The following is a 15,597-nucleotide window of genomic DNA, read 5'->3' as shown; positions in this document are numbered from 1 at the left end:
GGAGGGCGCCCCACCCCGCGCTCCCCATCCCCCACCCACCCCCACCCCGTCTCTTCTCGTTCCCACCACCCCCTGGAGGGCACAGGACACCTTCCGGCCCAGCCAGCCCCGCCAGCCGGCGGCCGGCCGCCCCTCCCGCCCCTCCCAGCAGCTTCTCACGCTGTTTTTGGAAGTGGCGGGCGCCCGGCCCTCCACGCTGCGCCCTCGGCACCACGGACAGCGCGGGGCGGGAGGCGGTGGCCGACCCGCCAGGAATCCGGCTCGGATCCCGCCTCGCGGCCGTTGCTATAGAAACCGAGCAACAAAGGGATGAGGGGCGCGCGACAGGGTGGGGGCGGGGTCCTCTGGGGGAGCCGGGCGGCTGGGCCGGGCGTGGCGGGGGGGCTGCCGTCGGGGCGTCCGTCTGCTTGACCAGGGGAACGCCCTTCCGGACCCAGGCCCCGCCGACCAGGACTCCCCCGAACCGAGGGGGCCGCGCACGCCCCGCCCCGCCCCGCAGCCCCGACGTTGTCATGGAAACAGGCATGGCGCGGTCAGAGCAGGGCAGAGGCCGCCTGGTGCGCGGGGCCGGGGGGCGCCAGGCAGGTCCAGCCGCCCCCGACCCGTCGCCTGGCAGGTGCACCCCCGACCCGGCAGCGCCCCCACTCCCGGCTGCGGAGCCCGGGGGGCGGGATCCCGACGCCCCGCCCCGGCCGCGGAGCCAATGGGCGCGCGGACAGCCCGGTGGGCGGGGCGGGCGGGGCGGCCAAGGCGGCGGCGACGCGGAGACGGGCGCGGGCCGAGGGCGCGAGCCGACCGGGTGCACCGACGACCATGGCCTCCAAGTGCCCCAAGTGCGACAAGACCGTGTACTTCGGTGAGTGCCCGGCCCGCCCCGCGCCCCGCGCCCGCCCCGCAGCCCTCGGCCGCAGACGCGCACCCCGCGGAGCCCCCGTGCGCCCGGCCGCCGCCCCGGGATGCGCGGCCCCAGTCGGATTCGCCGCGCGGCCGGTTCGGGTGCGGCCGGAGGGTGGAGCTGAGCCGGGGTGCGGGCGGCCACGCCCGAGCCCAGAAGCGGCCGGTGGGGGTGGGGCGGGCGGCGCGGCCCCCCGGGATGAGGCCGGAGTTGGGGAGCGTCCGGGGTCCCCGGGCGCGTCGCGGTCTCGGGGAGGCGCCGAGCGGAGCGCGCGCGGGTCGGGCAGGTCCGGTGCTCGGAGCGCCTCCCCGTCGCTCTCCTGACTTTCTGGGACCTCTCCCCGCGGACACATGGCCCGGCCGACGTGGCCCCCAGGGCCCCCAACCCTCCCTCTGACCTCAGCCCACGCGGGGCCGGGACAGATCCGGGCTCGCTCTGGACTCGGTCCACGCGGGGGCGACCTTGGCCTCTTCCTCCCGCGTGTCCCGACCTGCTCCCTCGCTTCCTTGGTGCGCGTTCCCCCCGCACTTCCCCGCGGCGGAGCGGGTGGCCGGCGGGTCCCAGGAGCAGGAGAGGGCACGGGCCGAGGCCGGAACAGCCCGGACAGACTCCGGGCGCCCACCCCGCGCCCATCCCAGCTCTGCCTTCGCCCCACGGCCAGTCCCTGCCCGCCGCCCCTCCCACCCGCCTGCAAAGAGGGGGGACCGGGCCAGAAGGGTGGGGCAGGCCAGGGCCCTTCCCTGGTCTCCGGGGCAGTGGTCAGGGCCTGGGTGGGGACAGGCCGAGTGAAGGAAGCTGCCTGGCCTCCCTGCTGACGGCCCGGGGCCGGAGGAGGCGGCCGGCGGTTGTTTGCTGTTCCCAGAGGGAGGGACCGGATTTGGCCTGGAGAGCTTCTGGCCTGGCCCGGAGCCTAGGGGCTTCCGGCGCCCGCCTCGCAGGAGCCTCAGCCCTCCGTCCCATCCCAGCCGGGCTGCTGCGTGGGCGGTGCCGGCGGGAGACAGGCCCCGGTCCTCCCGCCCACCCCGCTGCCCTCCTGCTGGGTGGACAGTCCTGTGGACGCGGCGGAAAAATGCGCGGCCAGCCTGGGCGGCGGGCTCCTAGCGGGAAACAAAGGCGCTCAGACCCGCCGGCGGCCGTCCTGGCCGGGAGGCACTGTCGACGCGGAGGGAGGGGGCCGCGGGGGGCCGGGGTCCTGCCCACCGCCCAGCAGGCTGCACCCCAGCACCCCCTCCTCAGTAGCCAGCACCTGAGCGTGAGCCGAGTGGGTCAGGGCCAGACATGCAGAGTGACCTGGGGGTCCTGGGCCTTTGTGTCCCCAACAACGGTGCGGCTGGGCGGCTGCCCGGTCCTTTCCAAGCCCGGGGCCCGGGAATCCTGTCTTCCCAGCCCGGCCGGTGATGTGCGGCTGTTGACCTTGCCCTGGGTGGCCACGTCCCAGAACCCCAGGTGCAGGGTGGCGGTGGAGGCCCTGACCTGGCCAGGGGCACCGGGCGAGGACTCGGCTGGCACGGGTCCGAACAGCGCTGGGCTCCCGAGCTCCCGCCTTGCCCTGGTGGGGGGCAGGAGGGGCCCCACTCCCAGGCTGCTGGGCCCTGGGGGAGGCCTGGCCCAGACGTCACCCCTGTGTGAGGCGGACAGAGCTCTGGTCCTCTGCCCGGTTCCGCCCGGGGCGCAGGGCCCAGCCTGCCCCGCACCCTCCCCTCTGTGGGTCAGGCCCTTCCCGGAATTCCGGCTGGTCTCTGGCCTTTCTTCCTGGCCTCTCCCCGGCCCTTTTCCTGCCGTGCGCCCTGGAGAGCCCCCCCACTTCCCTCCATTAGGAGATGGCCAAGCAGCCCCAGCACCATGGTGGGGGGATGGGGAGAGTGCCCGGCTGACCCCCAGCAGCTGGTCCCAGACCCTGGGCTCCAGAGCAGCAGCTGGAGGCAGTGGGGTGGGGACTCTCGGGGCCAAATGCAGACAGGCAGGCGTCCTGCCCCTCGGGGTTCCTCCTGGGGGGTGGGAACTGGCCTCCCCTCGGGGGTCTGGAGGCTCAGGGCCCCTCCCCTTGGCAGGGGCCTCTGCCAGCTCCATCCGAGCCTGACTGGGGGTTCGGGGTGGTCAGGGATGTGTGTGAGGAGGTGGGTGTGCAGGAGGGGCAGGTGTGATGTTGGGGTTACGGATGACACTCCAGCTCACAGCCCTGGGGCAGTGAGGGCACCCAGACCGGGGGGACAGCACGGGCCCCGCGGAGTAGAGGGGTGCAGGCGGGCTCTGACCTCCTCTCTCCGCCAGCTGAGAAGGTGAGCTCGCTGGGCAAGGACTGGCACAAGTTCTGCCTGAAGTGTGAGCGCTGCAGCAAGACGCTGACGCCAGGGGGCCACGCCGAGGTGAGCCTGCCTCTGGGCTGGGCTGGGCTGGGCCACGTGGCTCTCCCCACGCTCAGGTGGGGGGGGGGGTGTCAGCGGGCCCAGGCACCGGCCCTCACCCCGTGCCCCTCGCCCCTCCACCTAGCATGACGGGAAGCCGTTCTGCCACAAGCCCTGCTACGCCACGCTGTTCGGACCCAAAGGTGAGCTCAGGCGGCCGCCCAGCTGGCTCTGCTGTGGCCGCGGGGAGAGGGCGGGGGGGGGGGGGCTGTCTCCGTGCCCTTCCCAGGACTGTCCCAGCTCACGGTGCCCCCTGGAGAGGGCCCTGGCTCCATAGAATGGGCCGTGGAGAGCCATTTTCTTTCCTTTCTTTTTAAAAAAAGGTTATTATTGACTTCAGAGAGGAAGGGGAGAGAGAGATAGAAACATCAATGATGGGAGAGAATCATTGATCAGCTGCCTCCTGCATGCCCCACACCAGGGATGGAGCCCGCAGCCCAGGCGTGTGCCCTGACGGGGAATCGAACTGTGACCTCCTGGTTCAGAGGTCGATGCTCGACCACTGAGCCACACCAGCCGGGCTGAGGGCCATTTTCTGAGAAGCTGGGTGCAGTGTGAGGCCTGGGTGGTGGGCGAGGGCCCTGGCCACCTCCCTCCCACAGCGCCGGCCTCCCCGCAGGTGTGAACATCGGCGGCGCCGGCTCCTACATCTACGAGAAGCCCGCCGCAGAGGGCCCGCAGGTCACCGGCCCCATCGAGGTGCCCGTGGCCCGAGCCGAGGAGCGGAAGGCGAGCGGCCCCCCGAAGGGGCCCAGCAAAGGTGGGCTGGGCTCTGCGTGGAGCGGGCGGGGGAGGCTCGGGAGCCCCTTGGCCGCCCTGACTCCCCTCCCCCGCAGCCTCCAGCGTCACCACCTTCACGGGGGAGCCCAACATGTGTCCTCGCTGCAACAAGAGGGTCTACTTCGGTGAGTGAGCGCCCGCCCCGACCTGGGCAGCCCGCCCGCCCGCCCGGGGCCTCGCGTCACCCTCTCTCCCTCCCCAGCCGAGAAGGTGACGTCTCTGGGCAAGGACTGGCACCGGCCGTGCCTGCGCTGCGAGCGCTGCGGGAAGACGCTGACCCCGGGCGGGCACGCGGAGGTGAGGGCGCGCGGGTGGGCTCGCTCAGGGGCCGGGCTGGACGGGAGGGGCCTGGGAGGGGCGCGCGGGTGGGGACGTGGCGGGGGGGGGGGGGGTGTCCGGGCTTTGGGGAGGAGCCGAGAAGGAGCGAGCGGGTGGGGACCCGCGGCTCCGACCCGAGGGCCGCGCCTGGCGGTGGGGGCCGCCCCCTGGTGGCCAGAGTGGAGGCTCGGTGGCATCGCGCTGTGCCCGCCCGCCCCGGCCCCCACCGCCAGGCCAGGGGACTGGTGCTGGCTCTCCGGGAGGAAGCCGCCGGAGTGGGTGGGGACAGAGGAGTCTGGGGACCCCCGCCTCACCCCCTCCTGCCCCCAGCACGACGGCCAGCCCTACTGCCACAAGCCCTGCTACGGAATCCTCTTCGGACCCAAGGGTGAGTGTGGCCGGCGGGTGGGGAGCCTGGGGCCCCTCCCCACCCCTCCGCGCCCCCACCACCCCCTCTTGGCCGTTCTCCACAGGAGTGAATACCGGAGCTGTGGGCAGCTACATCTACGACAGGGACCCCGAGGGCAAAGTTCAGCCCTAGGCCCCTGCCTGCCCAGGGCCCGCGGCGGCTCCGCGGGGGAGTCCTGCCTCCGTTGGTCCGGGCGCAAGTCCAGGGCCTGCGTGTTGGGGAGGAGGACGCCAGTGGGCTTCTCCAGAAGAGACCGCCCACCATTGCCCTCGGCGTGCCCGCCTGTGCCCGCACCGCGCCCCTCTGTGCCCTTGGGCCTCCCTGCCTGTGTGACCCCACGTGTCCTCATGTCTGTGTCTCCTGGCCCCGCGTGTCCCCATGGGCCTGGGCGAGTCTCACTCTCCTCCCACTATTTATCTCCCTTTGCGGGGGGCCACAGCCGCACCCCAGGACGAGGCCTCTGCTGTCTCCCACGCTGCCTCCCAAGCACTGCCCACCACCCTCACGTGGTTCACACGCAACGCAGACTTTTGCTCAATAAAATGTTTGAGGATCGCTGGGCCCAGCGCAGTGCTTCCGGCTGTGGGGGGGGGGGGGCCTGAGCCCAGGACAGGGCCCCACGTCTCCGCGCCCCCCCCCCCCAAGGGCTCCCAGCAAGCCTGCGGGCTTCGGGGCAGCAGGTCCTAGTCCCGAGGTTGGTGGTGGGAGGGAGGCTGTGGTGCCAACACAAGGTGGTGGGGTGTGTGTGGGGGGGCCTCCTGGGAGTGGGGTCCAGAAGTGTATGCTGAGGTCACCTCCCTGGAGCCTATGGGGCTGAGCCTGGACCCCTGGAAATGCCAGCACTGGGCATTAGTCAGGAGATGCCTGGGTCCACCAGAGACCCCAAGATGCGGGAGGGGTCAGCCTTGGTAAAGTGGCAGGGGGCATGCCACGTGAGGGGTGGATGGCTGAGGGGGGGCCTTCAGCCCAGGACTGAGCCTGGAATCCCCAGGGCTGGGATGCGGGTGGAGGCCAGGTCTGCACATCTGCAGGGCCAGCAGCCCGGCTGCCATGGCGGTCCGCCTGCCTCAGCGTTGGTGGCCGGAAGGCAGTGGCAGCCAGCGTCCCTGAGCCTGTGGCTGCAGAGCTCCCCCTTTCAACCTGACCCCTGGGGAGCTCCGAGGAGCCCCCCGCTGGCGGCAGGTTTCCCTTTGTCTGCAGCGCCCGGGCACCCCGCCAGGGGGCGCGCCTTCCCCGCCACTGGGCGGCCCGGGGCAGACACCGCGCAGACCTCCCCGGCGCGCCGGCCCCGGCCCCGGGCCGGTCCCCTCCCCGGGCCCCGGGTGCCTCTCCCTCCCCGGAGGCCTGGGCGTCTGGGCCCGGCCACCTCCGAGCCCCGGACGGCGGCCCCTCCTGTGCCCCGCACCCCGGCCCCTCCCCCGCCCACCCTCCAGTTCGCGGCTCAGGCCGGGCTGAACCTGACGCCAGGCCCTTTGTCCGACGGGCAGCCATCCGCGTCCCTGGGGGCGGAGCGACCGGCTCCGGTGTCCGGTAAGGCCAGGCCCCCTCCCGGCCCGGACCCGGGCGCCCCCGTTCCCCGCACCTGGCCAGAGTGGAAGGGCGGGCCGGCCTGCGGGGCGGGGCGGGGCGGGGCGGGTACCCCGGCCCCACCAGGGAGGGGGCCGGACAGGTAGGGACGCCGACGCGTCCCCGGAGGCGCTGGCACCGCCCCTCCCGTCCCAGCCTCCCCAGGGCGAACTGCCTTCCCCGAGCGCCCCCGCCGCGGCCCGGGGTCCGATGGGAAATTCCTGGACTGGCGGGCGGGGTGGGCGCCGCCAGGACGCAGCCCGGGGCCTCCCTCGGGGCCGCAATGGAAACTATGCGGGAGGAGACGCGGTGCCGGGCGCGCAGGGCCCCAAGCTGGGGGGGGGGGGGGGCGGGACCTACTTGCATGGAAGGCCCCGCCCGGCCCCGCGGGGGTGGGGGTGCAGGGTCGCCTGGACGCGGAGCACCCCGCCCCCGCCGTCTGGCCGGGGAGGGCGCGCCCCGTTTCCTGCGGGCGGAGGGTGACGCGCTGCCGTGTTTGTTTCCAAGGGGTTGTCATGGAAACCGGGGCGGGGCCGCTACCGTGGGGCTTGGCGAGGCGTCTCTGGCGCGTGGGTGGGGGACGCGGAGCCCCCCAACAAGACAGGTGCTTCCTCCTCGGCTCCCGAAGCCCTGGGCGCATCCGGGAGATGCAGGGGCCGTGCCCTGGCCGGTCTGGCGCAGTGGGTAGAGCGCAGGCTGCGGACTGATGGCTCTCGGGTTCCATTCCTGGTTAGGGCACAGGTCCCGACTGGGGGCTGATCCCGACCAGTGATTCTCCCTCATCATTGATGTTGCTGTCTCTCCCCTCCCTTCCTCCCCGAAATAAACAAAAATATATTTTAAAAAATAAAAGATGCATGACCCCTGACCCCTGCTCAACCGGTGAGGTGGCCCCGAAATGCCATCTGACCACCACCTTGCTGTACCCCCAAAACCCCAGGGCTGCGCACAACACCTCACCTTCACCATCCTGCTCCCCAACCGCCCCCCACCTCCCACTGGTCCAGCTTTCCCATGACGCCTGGCCAGGCCCCTCTAGGTCCCTGCCGCACCCCCGGACCTCTGACCTGGGCCCGTGGGGCCCTGGCTGGCGCCCCCACTGCCCCAGTTCCCTGAGGCCCCCCAGTTCTCTGGGCAGACCTCCCCTGCTCCTTGTGGACCCCATGCAGCTCAGACTGGACTCCCTGAACTTCTTAGGAGGGTGGGTGGGTGGGGGGGAGCGTGACTACCTCCCTCCCGGGTCCGAGCACCAGCTCGCTGCCCATTGGCTGTGGCTGGGGGCTCAGTGCCAGTGCCCCTGGGGGTGGGGGCGAGGTCAGGCAGGGCTGAAGGTTCCAGGGCCAGGTGTGGGCAGCATTTTCCCAGGGCGGACTGGCTGTGGGGTGGGCTCAGGGCCCTGGGGGGCAGGCCCAGCAGCTGGCCTGGCTGTGGGGTGGGCTCAGGGAACCGGGCAGGCCCAGCAGCTGGTCTGGTGAGGGTGGAATTTGAGGCAGTTTTGCATGGGTTTTGGCTCCAGGACGCAGATTCCTGGAACCGTGCTCAGCTGCGGTGTGGGGAGGGCCCTGGGGAGGGCCGAGGTGCCCGCTGGCCTCTCTGTGGACCCCAGGCTGGCAGGGGGAGCTCACAGCTGCAGTGCCCCCGCCCTCTGCATGCCAGGCCTTCCTCCCATGTGGGCCAGGGGGAGGCCTGCGCGGCCCCGGCAGAACCTTTCTGGGAAAGGGCATCTGTCGTCCCTCCCCCAGGCCTCAGGGCCAAGAGGGGGTCGGCCCAGCAGGCCTACCCTGGGACCAGACCCTGGGGCAGACAGGGGTTCCCCGGAGACAAGCTGCTGAAAATAGGCCCTGGGAATGTCTGAGTCCCTCTCCTGGCTGAGCCTGGGGGCGGGGGGGGGGGGGGCGGCAGGGCTGGAGCGGAGGCTGCTCTGCGATCCTCCTGGGCACAACACGTGTTGACTGCTCAGGGCACCTGTGTGTGCAGGAGCAGGCACATTCTTACACCTGTCCACACCCTGGCTCATCCAGGCGGGGGCCGAGCAGCAGACCTGGAGTCCAGGGCGGGGCGCTGGGGGTGGCTTTGGGGTGAGGCCAGAGCACGTGCCACCGGCCCTGAGGAGCAGAACTTTCCCCGTGGGGTGGGCGGCTGCTGGGTGGATTCCTCAGAGGTCACTGGGCCCAGCCCTGCCACCATGCCCGCGGCCTCCGGGAGGCAGGGTCCTGCCGGCCTCAGTGGCATGTGAGGATGGGGAGGGGTGCGGAGGGAAGGGTGAGCAGGTGGCGGCGGCCTTGGCTCTGTCCCAGGACCCTGCATCGCCCCCCCCCCCCCAAGGTCTCCGGGCCCTAGGTGCCCGCCCTCCTGCTGTGCTGGCGCAGCGGGATGTTCCGGGCACAGGAGCCGCCTGGGGCATGCAGCCGGGCGCTCAGTGTCCTGTCCTGGCCACGCTGTCCTTCATGCTGCACACGAGGCCCTGGGGCCGGCTGCCCGTGCTGGGAGCACGGGGGGGGGGGGGGCGGGGAGGTTGAGGGCTGCACCTTGGGGTATGTGAGGGGGTTCAGTTCTTCCCTTTGTTCCTGAAGCACGTGCCAACAGCACCCACAAAAGAGTGGAGGGCCTGACAAGGCCCTGAACTGGCCCCTGGTCCTGAGCCAGAAGGACCGGGTCAGCACCGCGCCCCACGGCATCCTGGGCGGTTGCCCTGATGCAAGCAGGAGGCCTTGCCCCTGGTGGGGCCCAGGTTTAGGGGTGCTGAGAGGCCAAGCCTCAGACGGGCATGGAGTTTGGGGGAGGCGGGGGCTGTCCACCCCTGGTCCCCGGGAGCTGGTATGGGGTCCCCACTCCATGGGCAGGCGGGACAGGTTGGGGGATCAGGGGAATTGGAGGGGCACACCAGCCTGTGGCTGAAGCTTTGGGAGGGCTCGTGTGTGTCCCTGAATGAGTGTGTGTGTGTGTGTGTGTGTCCCTGAGTGTGTGTGTGTCCCTGAGTGTGTGTACGTGTGTGAGAATCCAGTGTTGGAAAAACCACGCTGCTACCAACCAGAGGGCGAGGCCCATGGCCCTCCTCCCCTCCCCTCCCCCTTCTCCCTGTTTCCCGCCTGTGACCATGGCAACGGGCAATAACAGCAGGACTCATCACCCAGGTTTTCAGGGGGGGCTCCCACACAGGGCGAGGTTGGAGTTGCAGTGGGAGGAGGGGAGGGAGGATGGACGCTGGTGCTCTGCCCCCCTGCCCTGAGCTGGGGTGTGGGGGTGTGGGGGTGTGGGGAGTGTGGGCAGAAATATGGGAAACTGAGTGGTCTGAGAGGAGCCCATGCTCCCCCCACACAGGTATGCCCACAGGTGAGGACACACACGCACACACACATACACATACACACGCACATACACATATACACACACACACACACACACACACAGGGCCGTGCCAGTCCGCGCCCCGTCACTGGCTGAGCCTCTGGAGGGAGCCCCCTGGCCCACCCAGAGGGGCAGCTGCCTGGGACCTGCAGGTGGTGTGTGCAGTGTGGGGCCTGGGACCGAAGCCCCCCCCCCCCCATTACCACTGGCCGCCGCCTCCTCCTGCTGCTCTGGGGTCTGGAGCCAGGAGGTGAGGGAGTCAGGCCCACCCTGCCCCCCGGCCGCTGCCTGGGCCACACGGAGGGTCGCGGGAGCTCGAGCGGCTGGCCGGTGCCTTCGCTCAGGAGCCACAGGGAGGTGCCCCAGCGCCGGCGACAGGAGCAGGCCAGGGCGGGTGGGCGGGCGGGAGACTGGGGGTCCCCCCAGTGCAGAGCATGCACCCCACTCCCGAGGGCAGTGGACAGCCAGCCACTGAGGGGCTCCAGGACCCGGGGCTGGCAGAGCCCCAGTGGGGGCAGAAGTGTGGCCTCAGAGAGGGGGTCCCGGGGAGGAGGGAGCCAGCAGAGAGGTGGGGGTGCAGGCCATGGGGGCATGGGGTCTAGTGCGGCGCCCTCACAGACAGAAGACTCTGAGGTGTGGCCTCCATCACCCATGAACCTGGGAGCTCCCACCCTCACACAAGCTGGCCCGGGGGCAGGAAAAGCCGGGCGGGCGGGAGGGGCCTGGTGAAGGCCAGAACCTGGGTGTGGCGGGGCCGGGGGCGCTTGGGCGCGGGGATGGGGCAGCCCCTTCCCCAGCGCAGAGAGGGAGGGCCTGAGCGAGCGCCCAGGAGGGAGGGGGGTTAAGATTTTCAGGGAGGGTCCCCCTGTCTCCACCTGCACCCTCCCACTGGGGCAGCCCCCTCCCAGCACCAGCCCCTGGACCCACCCCATTCCCTGGGCGGGTGGGTCCCGAGGTCTCTGTCTCTGCCTGGCACCGGGAGGGAGGCGTGGGCCAGCGAACTTGGACGGCACCGCCCCTAGGCACTTCCCCAGAGAAGAGGCCCCCCCCCCCTGCGGGCTGGACCCTGGAGACAGCCTAGGTGGGGCGCCCACCGCGCACCCCCAGCGCCGGCCCCAGCCGTGCAGTCTCCCTGAAGGAGGGGCCAGGCCTCTGCAGTTCCCTTTTCGGAATCCTAATGGGACGTCCCCTGCGCCCGCTGGGTCTCCCAGGGGTGGGTGTCGGGGCGCACAGCGCTGGGATGCCCCGCGGAGGGGCCGCCCGGTGTGGTGAGGGCCTGGGCGGGGGGTCTTGGGGGGCTCCCGGCGGACTCCCCCGGTGGTTCCCAGCCCGCAGGGCGCCGGGAAGGGTGCGGGCGGGGCCGCACCTGTTCGCATCTCACAGGCGGGGGGGCCCCCCCTCCCCGCTCCCGCCCGCTCCTGGGGCTCCGGGGCGGGGGCGCCCTCCTGCCTCTGGGGAGCCCCGTGGGCACATCCTGGACTCGGCGACCCCACAGCCCTGGGCAAGGGGCGGGGCTGGGGCCCCGGAGTCGCCCCCCCCCCGCTCCGTGAGTCCCCGCGGCCTCCGCGCACCCGGGCCTAGCGGTCCCCGGGCCCGGCGCCTGCCCGGAGGCGGGGGTGGACCCCAGCTGACCTTTCTCCACCTCCCGATGTGGAGCCGAGGTCCTCGGGTCCGGTCCCAGGATGGGGGGGCGGGGCCCGAGGGGCGGACCTCCAAGAGGCGGGGTCCCGGGTTCCCTGAAAGGCGAGCGCCCCGCGGGTCCCACCCAGTCCAGCGCGCCTCTCCGTTCCCGCCGCCGCCGCCGCCGCCGCCATGCCCAAGTGCCCCAAGTGCGCGAAGGAGGTGTACTTCGGTGAGCCCCCCGCCCCCCGCCCCCCGCCCCCCAAGTCCAGGTGCCCCAAGTGCGCGAAGGAGGTGTACTTCGGTGAGCCCCCCGCCCCCGGCCCCCTGCCCCCCCCCCCCGTGCCCAGGCGCCCCGAGCCGCCCGCGGAAGCCTGGACGGGGGCGACCTGGTCAGGCCGCTCAGGGGTGGGGGCGCCTGGGACCCCGGAAACCGCCCGGGGAGCAGACGCTGCAGCCCCGTCCGCGGCCGCCCGGTGTGCAATCGGGACCCCCGCGTGGGGGGACCCTCCGTCCCCCCGCCTCTGGGTCTCCCCATCTTTAGGTCTGGGTTTCTCCCGCCTCCTCCTCCGGGGCGCAGCCTGGGCGGGGACCCCAACGGGTCGGGGAGCCGGAAGGATCGCGGGGTCCGGCCGCCCCTCCCCGCCCAGCGCTGAGTGAAAACAGACCCGGAAACCGGCGCCCCGGGCGCTGTCCCAGGCGCTGCGGTCCCGCCCGCCCGCCCCCCGCCGGTCCCACCCTCGAGAGGCGCAGGAGGAAGTGGGAAGCGGCGCCCGGGCCGCGCCGGGCCGCGCAGAGGGCGCCCTGCGGGCCCCACCCCGGGCGGGTGCAGAGTCTGAGGGCTCAGCCGGACAGGGGCCTCCTGACCCCGCCGCCCTCAGCCCAGGGCCAGGCCCTCCCATCCACTCGGCTGGACTGACCCGGGACCGGAGGGCCAAAGGCCATCGGAGCCCTGGCTGGTGTGGCTCAGTGGATAGAGCATCGGCCTGCGGACTGAAGGGTCCCGGTTCGGTTCCGGTCAGGGGCACACGCCCGGGCTTCGGGCTCAATCCCCAATGGGGGCGTGCAGGAGGCAGCTGATCAATAATTCTGATCATTGATGTTTCTCTCTCTCTCTCCCCTCTCCCTTCCTCTCTGAAATCAATAAAAGCATTTAAAAACAAACAACACACACAAAGGCCGTGGGAGACTTTGGGTGGGCCCCTGGGCCGAGGGGAGCGAGAGAAGGGGTGTGCCCTGGGTCCCCGGAGCCGCGTCTCAGGGGGGCCTGTCTGTACCTCTCTGCAGCGGAGCGGGTGACGTCCCTGGGGAAGGACTGGCACCGGCCCTGCCTCAAGTGTGAGAAGTGCGGGAAGACTCTGACCTCGGGGGGCCATGCCGAGGTAGGCGGGGCCTGAGGGGCAGCAGGGGTGGGGTGGGGTGGGGTGGGGGTGTACAGACCCTCATGGCCTCTCTCTGCAGCACGAAGGCAAGCCCTACTGCAACCATCCCTGCTACGCCGCCATGTTCGGACCCAAAGGTATGCCCCCCACGCCTCACCCAGCCCCCCACGCCTGACCCGGCCCCCCAGGCCTGACCCGGCCCCCCAGGCCTGACCCGGCCCCCCAGGCCTGACCCAGTCCCCCAGGCCTGACCGGGCCCCCCAGGGCAGGACCCAGCCCCCCACACCTGATCCGGCCCCCAACGCCTCACCCGGCCCCCCAGGCCTGACCCGGCCCCCCACGCCTGACCCGGCCCCCCACGCCTGACCCGGCCCCCCACGCCTGACCCGGCCCCCCAGGCCTGACCCAGCCCCCCACGCCTGACCCGGCCCCCCAGGGCAGGACCCAGCCCCCAAGGCCTGACCCGGCCCCCCAGGCCTGACCCGGCCCCCCAGGGCAGGACCCAGTCCCCCAGGCCTGACCGGCCCCCCAGGCCTGACCCGGCCCCCCAGGGCAGAACCCAGCCCCCGGCCTCTGGCCACCTCTCACGTGCATGCTGTTTTCTTTGCAGGCTTTGGTCGAGGAGGCGCTGAGAGTCACACCTTCAAGTAGACCCAGGTACACCCCCACCCTGATCCCCAGACCAGCTAGCCCTCAGGACGGCCCTCACCCCCAGCCCGCCCCGTCCGGAGGGAAGCCGGCACCTACCTCTGTCCCTGTCTCTCCGCAGGTTGTGGGGACCCCACCCCCGGACCTGCACTGCTGCCGTCCAGGCTGATGCCCGGCCGTAACTCCGGGGGGCGCTCCGCAGACCCCACGCCCTCAATAAACCCAGCGCTGGGAAGACCCGCCTCCTGTGCCTGTTGTTGGGAGTGGTCGAGGGGAGCGGGTCCTGACGCCGCACCCTGTGCCCTAGGGCCCTGTGGGGGCCACTGCCGGCTGCAGCCCCCTCTGCAGGGAAGGGGCTGGCCACCCTGGACACCCCATGGGGCTCAGCTCTCCAGCTCTAAGGCCAAAAGTGCCCCAGCCCCATTGGACTAGGGCAGTGGTCGGCAAACTGCGGCTCATGCGGCTCTTTGGCCCCTTGAGTGTGGCTCTTCCACAAAATACCACGTACAGTGCGATTGAAACTTCGTGGCCCATGCGCAGAAGTCGGTTTTCGGCTCTCCAAAGGAATTTCAATCGTTGTACTGTTGATATTTGGCTCTGTTGACAAATGAGCTTGCCGACCGCTGGGCTAGGGGAAGGCGCTGGTCAGCCCACAGGTCAGGGGAGCAGCAGGCCCCGGGGGCAGGGGTGGGAGGGCTGTGCAGGGTGAGTCAGCTGAGCTCATGCTGGTTCCGGTTTTGAGCTTTGGGGAGCTGTGGTGGGGTGTCCTCGCCCGCCCTCCCCACTTCTTGCTGCCCCAACCCTGTTCCCATCCTCACCCCATCTCACGCCCCTGGACACCACTGCCCCTCATGGCCCCCACCTTGTGCCAGGGGACTCCCCCGTGGCCCGCTGCCTGAAGGGGGCACTTGAGGACAGGCTGTGCAGTGATGATGGGGGCTTTCCGGAAACTCCCATGTCAGATCGCTGCAGCTGCGGACTTGGCCAACCCCAGAGCCCTCCCCATGTCCCTCCCCACCCCCCGCCACTCCCCCTTCGGCCCGTAGCCGCCACCCCTCCCGGGTCTCTGCTGAGGAAAGAGCCAGGGGGGTGACCTCAGCGGCAGCGGCCCCTGCACCGCCCCAGGCCTTGGTGGGGCTCCTGCAGGCCTGGCCGGACAGGGTGGTGGCCGGGCAGGCTGGGGGTGCCGGGGTGGGGCGGGGCTGAGGGGCGGCTTGCAGTGTGGGTGAGACAGAGACAGACGAGATTTGCCCTGGCCAGCAGCTCGGTTGGACGGAGCGTTGTTCCCTACATCCAGAGGTTTCGGGTTTGATTCCCACCCAGGGCATCTGCCTAGGTTGTGGGTTCCATCCTGTCGGGGCACGTATGGGAGGCAACTGATAGATGTTTTTCTCCCCGTCCCTCTGAAAATCCGTAAAAATATAGCCTTGGGTTCTAGCCGGGTTGCTCAATGGTTAGAGCATCGGCCTGTGACCCAAAGGTCCGGAGTTGGATTCTGGTCAAGGGCACGGACCTCCGTTGCAGGCTCCTCCCCAGCCTGGGCCCTGGTCGGGGCGTGTGCAGGAGGCAACCAATCGATGTGTTTCTGTCTTTCCCTCTCTCTCCCACTCTCTCTAAAAACCAATGAAAAAATATCCTTGGATGAGGGTTAACAACAAAAAATGTTCTTGGGTGAGGACCTCAGGGAAAAAAAGAAGGAAGAGCGAGTGATTCCCTGAATTCCAGGAGGTGGGAGCTGGCACCGAGCAGATGGCTGGGGCGGCTTGAGGCTAGGTTCTCAGCGGACAGGGCTGGGCTGGGGACAGAGGGCGCAGGTGCACAGGGAAGTGCCCCGAGCTGACGGGACACGCAGCGCTGGGTGGCAGCAGGGATCCCCCCACTCTGGGGGCAGCTTGGGGTGAGTGTGAAGGGAGCTGGCCTGAGGGAGAGCGGGTCGGCCAGGCCTGGGCTGCTGTGGAGGAGGAGGCAGGGCCAGGATGGACGCCTGTGCTGGTCTCAGCCTGAGCTGAAGCTGGACCTGGGAGGAGGCGGATGGTGGGGCCAGAGCAGGCAGCACGCCCTGAGCTGGTACAGGGGGCTGTGGTGTGCAGCGGGGCGTGGGGGTCCCAGGGCACCTGAGGTGCAGGCTGGGGGGAGGAGGGGGTCAGTTATGGGGTCACGGGGTGAAGAGCCGGTAGTGCCCTGACAGGCAGGCGAGCAAAGGGGAGGACGAGGAGGAAGATGAGG

At 71.0% G+C, this 15,597-nt stretch overlaps 2 protein-coding genes across 2 annotated transcripts; both read left to right on the top strand.

Moving 5' to 3' along the window:
• Window positions 1-732: 732 nt before the first annotated feature.
• On the top strand, window positions 733-5,362 carry LOC103301788 (cysteine-rich protein 2). The gene is made up of 8 exons (XM_008158797.3): window positions 733-856; window positions 3,167-3,261; window positions 3,386-3,443; window positions 3,920-4,060; window positions 4,137-4,205; window positions 4,283-4,377; window positions 4,729-4,786; window positions 4,872-5,362. Exons 1-8 carry the CDS (start codon window positions 814-816, stop codon window positions 4,937-4,939), a joined length of 627 nt encoding a protein of 208 aa, XP_008157019.1. The 5' UTR covers window positions 733-813; the 3' UTR covers window positions 4,940-5,362.
• Window positions 5,363-11,458: 6,096 nt separating this feature from the next.
• Window positions 11,459-13,606, top strand: CRIP1 (cysteine rich protein 1). Its single transcript, XM_008158796.3, has 5 exons — window positions 11,459-11,573; window positions 12,629-12,723; window positions 12,803-12,860; window positions 13,334-13,380; window positions 13,493-13,606. Exons 1-4 carry the CDS (start codon window positions 11,534-11,536, stop codon window positions 13,372-13,374), a joined length of 234 nt encoding a protein of 77 aa, XP_008157018.1. The 5' UTR covers window positions 11,459-11,533; the 3' UTR covers window positions 13,375-13,380; window positions 13,493-13,606.
• The last annotated feature ends 1,991 nt before the right edge of the window (window positions 13,607-15,597 follow it).

This window comes from Eptesicus fuscus, chromosome 5 (genome assembly GCF_027574615.1).
Source record: "Eptesicus fuscus isolate TK198812 chromosome 5, DD_ASM_mEF_20220401, whole genome shotgun sequence".
Classification (NCBI taxonomy): Eukaryota; Metazoa; Chordata; class Mammalia; order Chiroptera; family Vespertilionidae; genus Eptesicus; species Eptesicus fuscus.
The sequence above is the reverse complement of the archived record's forward strand: the minus strand, read 5'-3'. Positions and strand labels throughout refer to the sequence as shown.

Excerpts from the sequence above, each read along its gene's own strand:
- LOC103301788 (XM_008158797.3), top strand. The coding sequence starts at position 814 with ATGGCCTCCAAGTGCCCCAAGTGCGACAAGACCGTGTACTTCG. Across the intron at positions 3,444-3,919 it reads CACGCTGTTCGGACCCAAAG|GTGTGAACATCGGCGGCGCC; the intron begins GTGAGCTCAGGC and ends GCCTCCCCGCAG. Across the intron at positions 4,378-4,728 it reads CCCCGGGCGGGCACGCGGAG|CACGACGGCCAGCCCTACTG; the intron begins GTGAGGGCGCGC and ends TCCTGCCCCCAG.
- CRIP1 (XM_008158796.3), top strand. The coding sequence starts at position 11,534 with ATGCCCAAGTGCCCCAAGTGCGCGAAGGAGGTGTACTTCG. Across the intron at positions 11,574-12,628 it reads CGCGAAGGAGGTGTACTTCG|CGGAGCGGGTGACGTCCCTG; the intron begins GTGAGCCCCCCG and ends ACCTCTCTGCAG. Across the intron at positions 12,861-13,333 it reads CGCCATGTTCGGACCCAAAG|GCTTTGGTCGAGGAGGCGCT; the intron begins GTATGCCCCCCA and ends TTTTCTTTGCAG.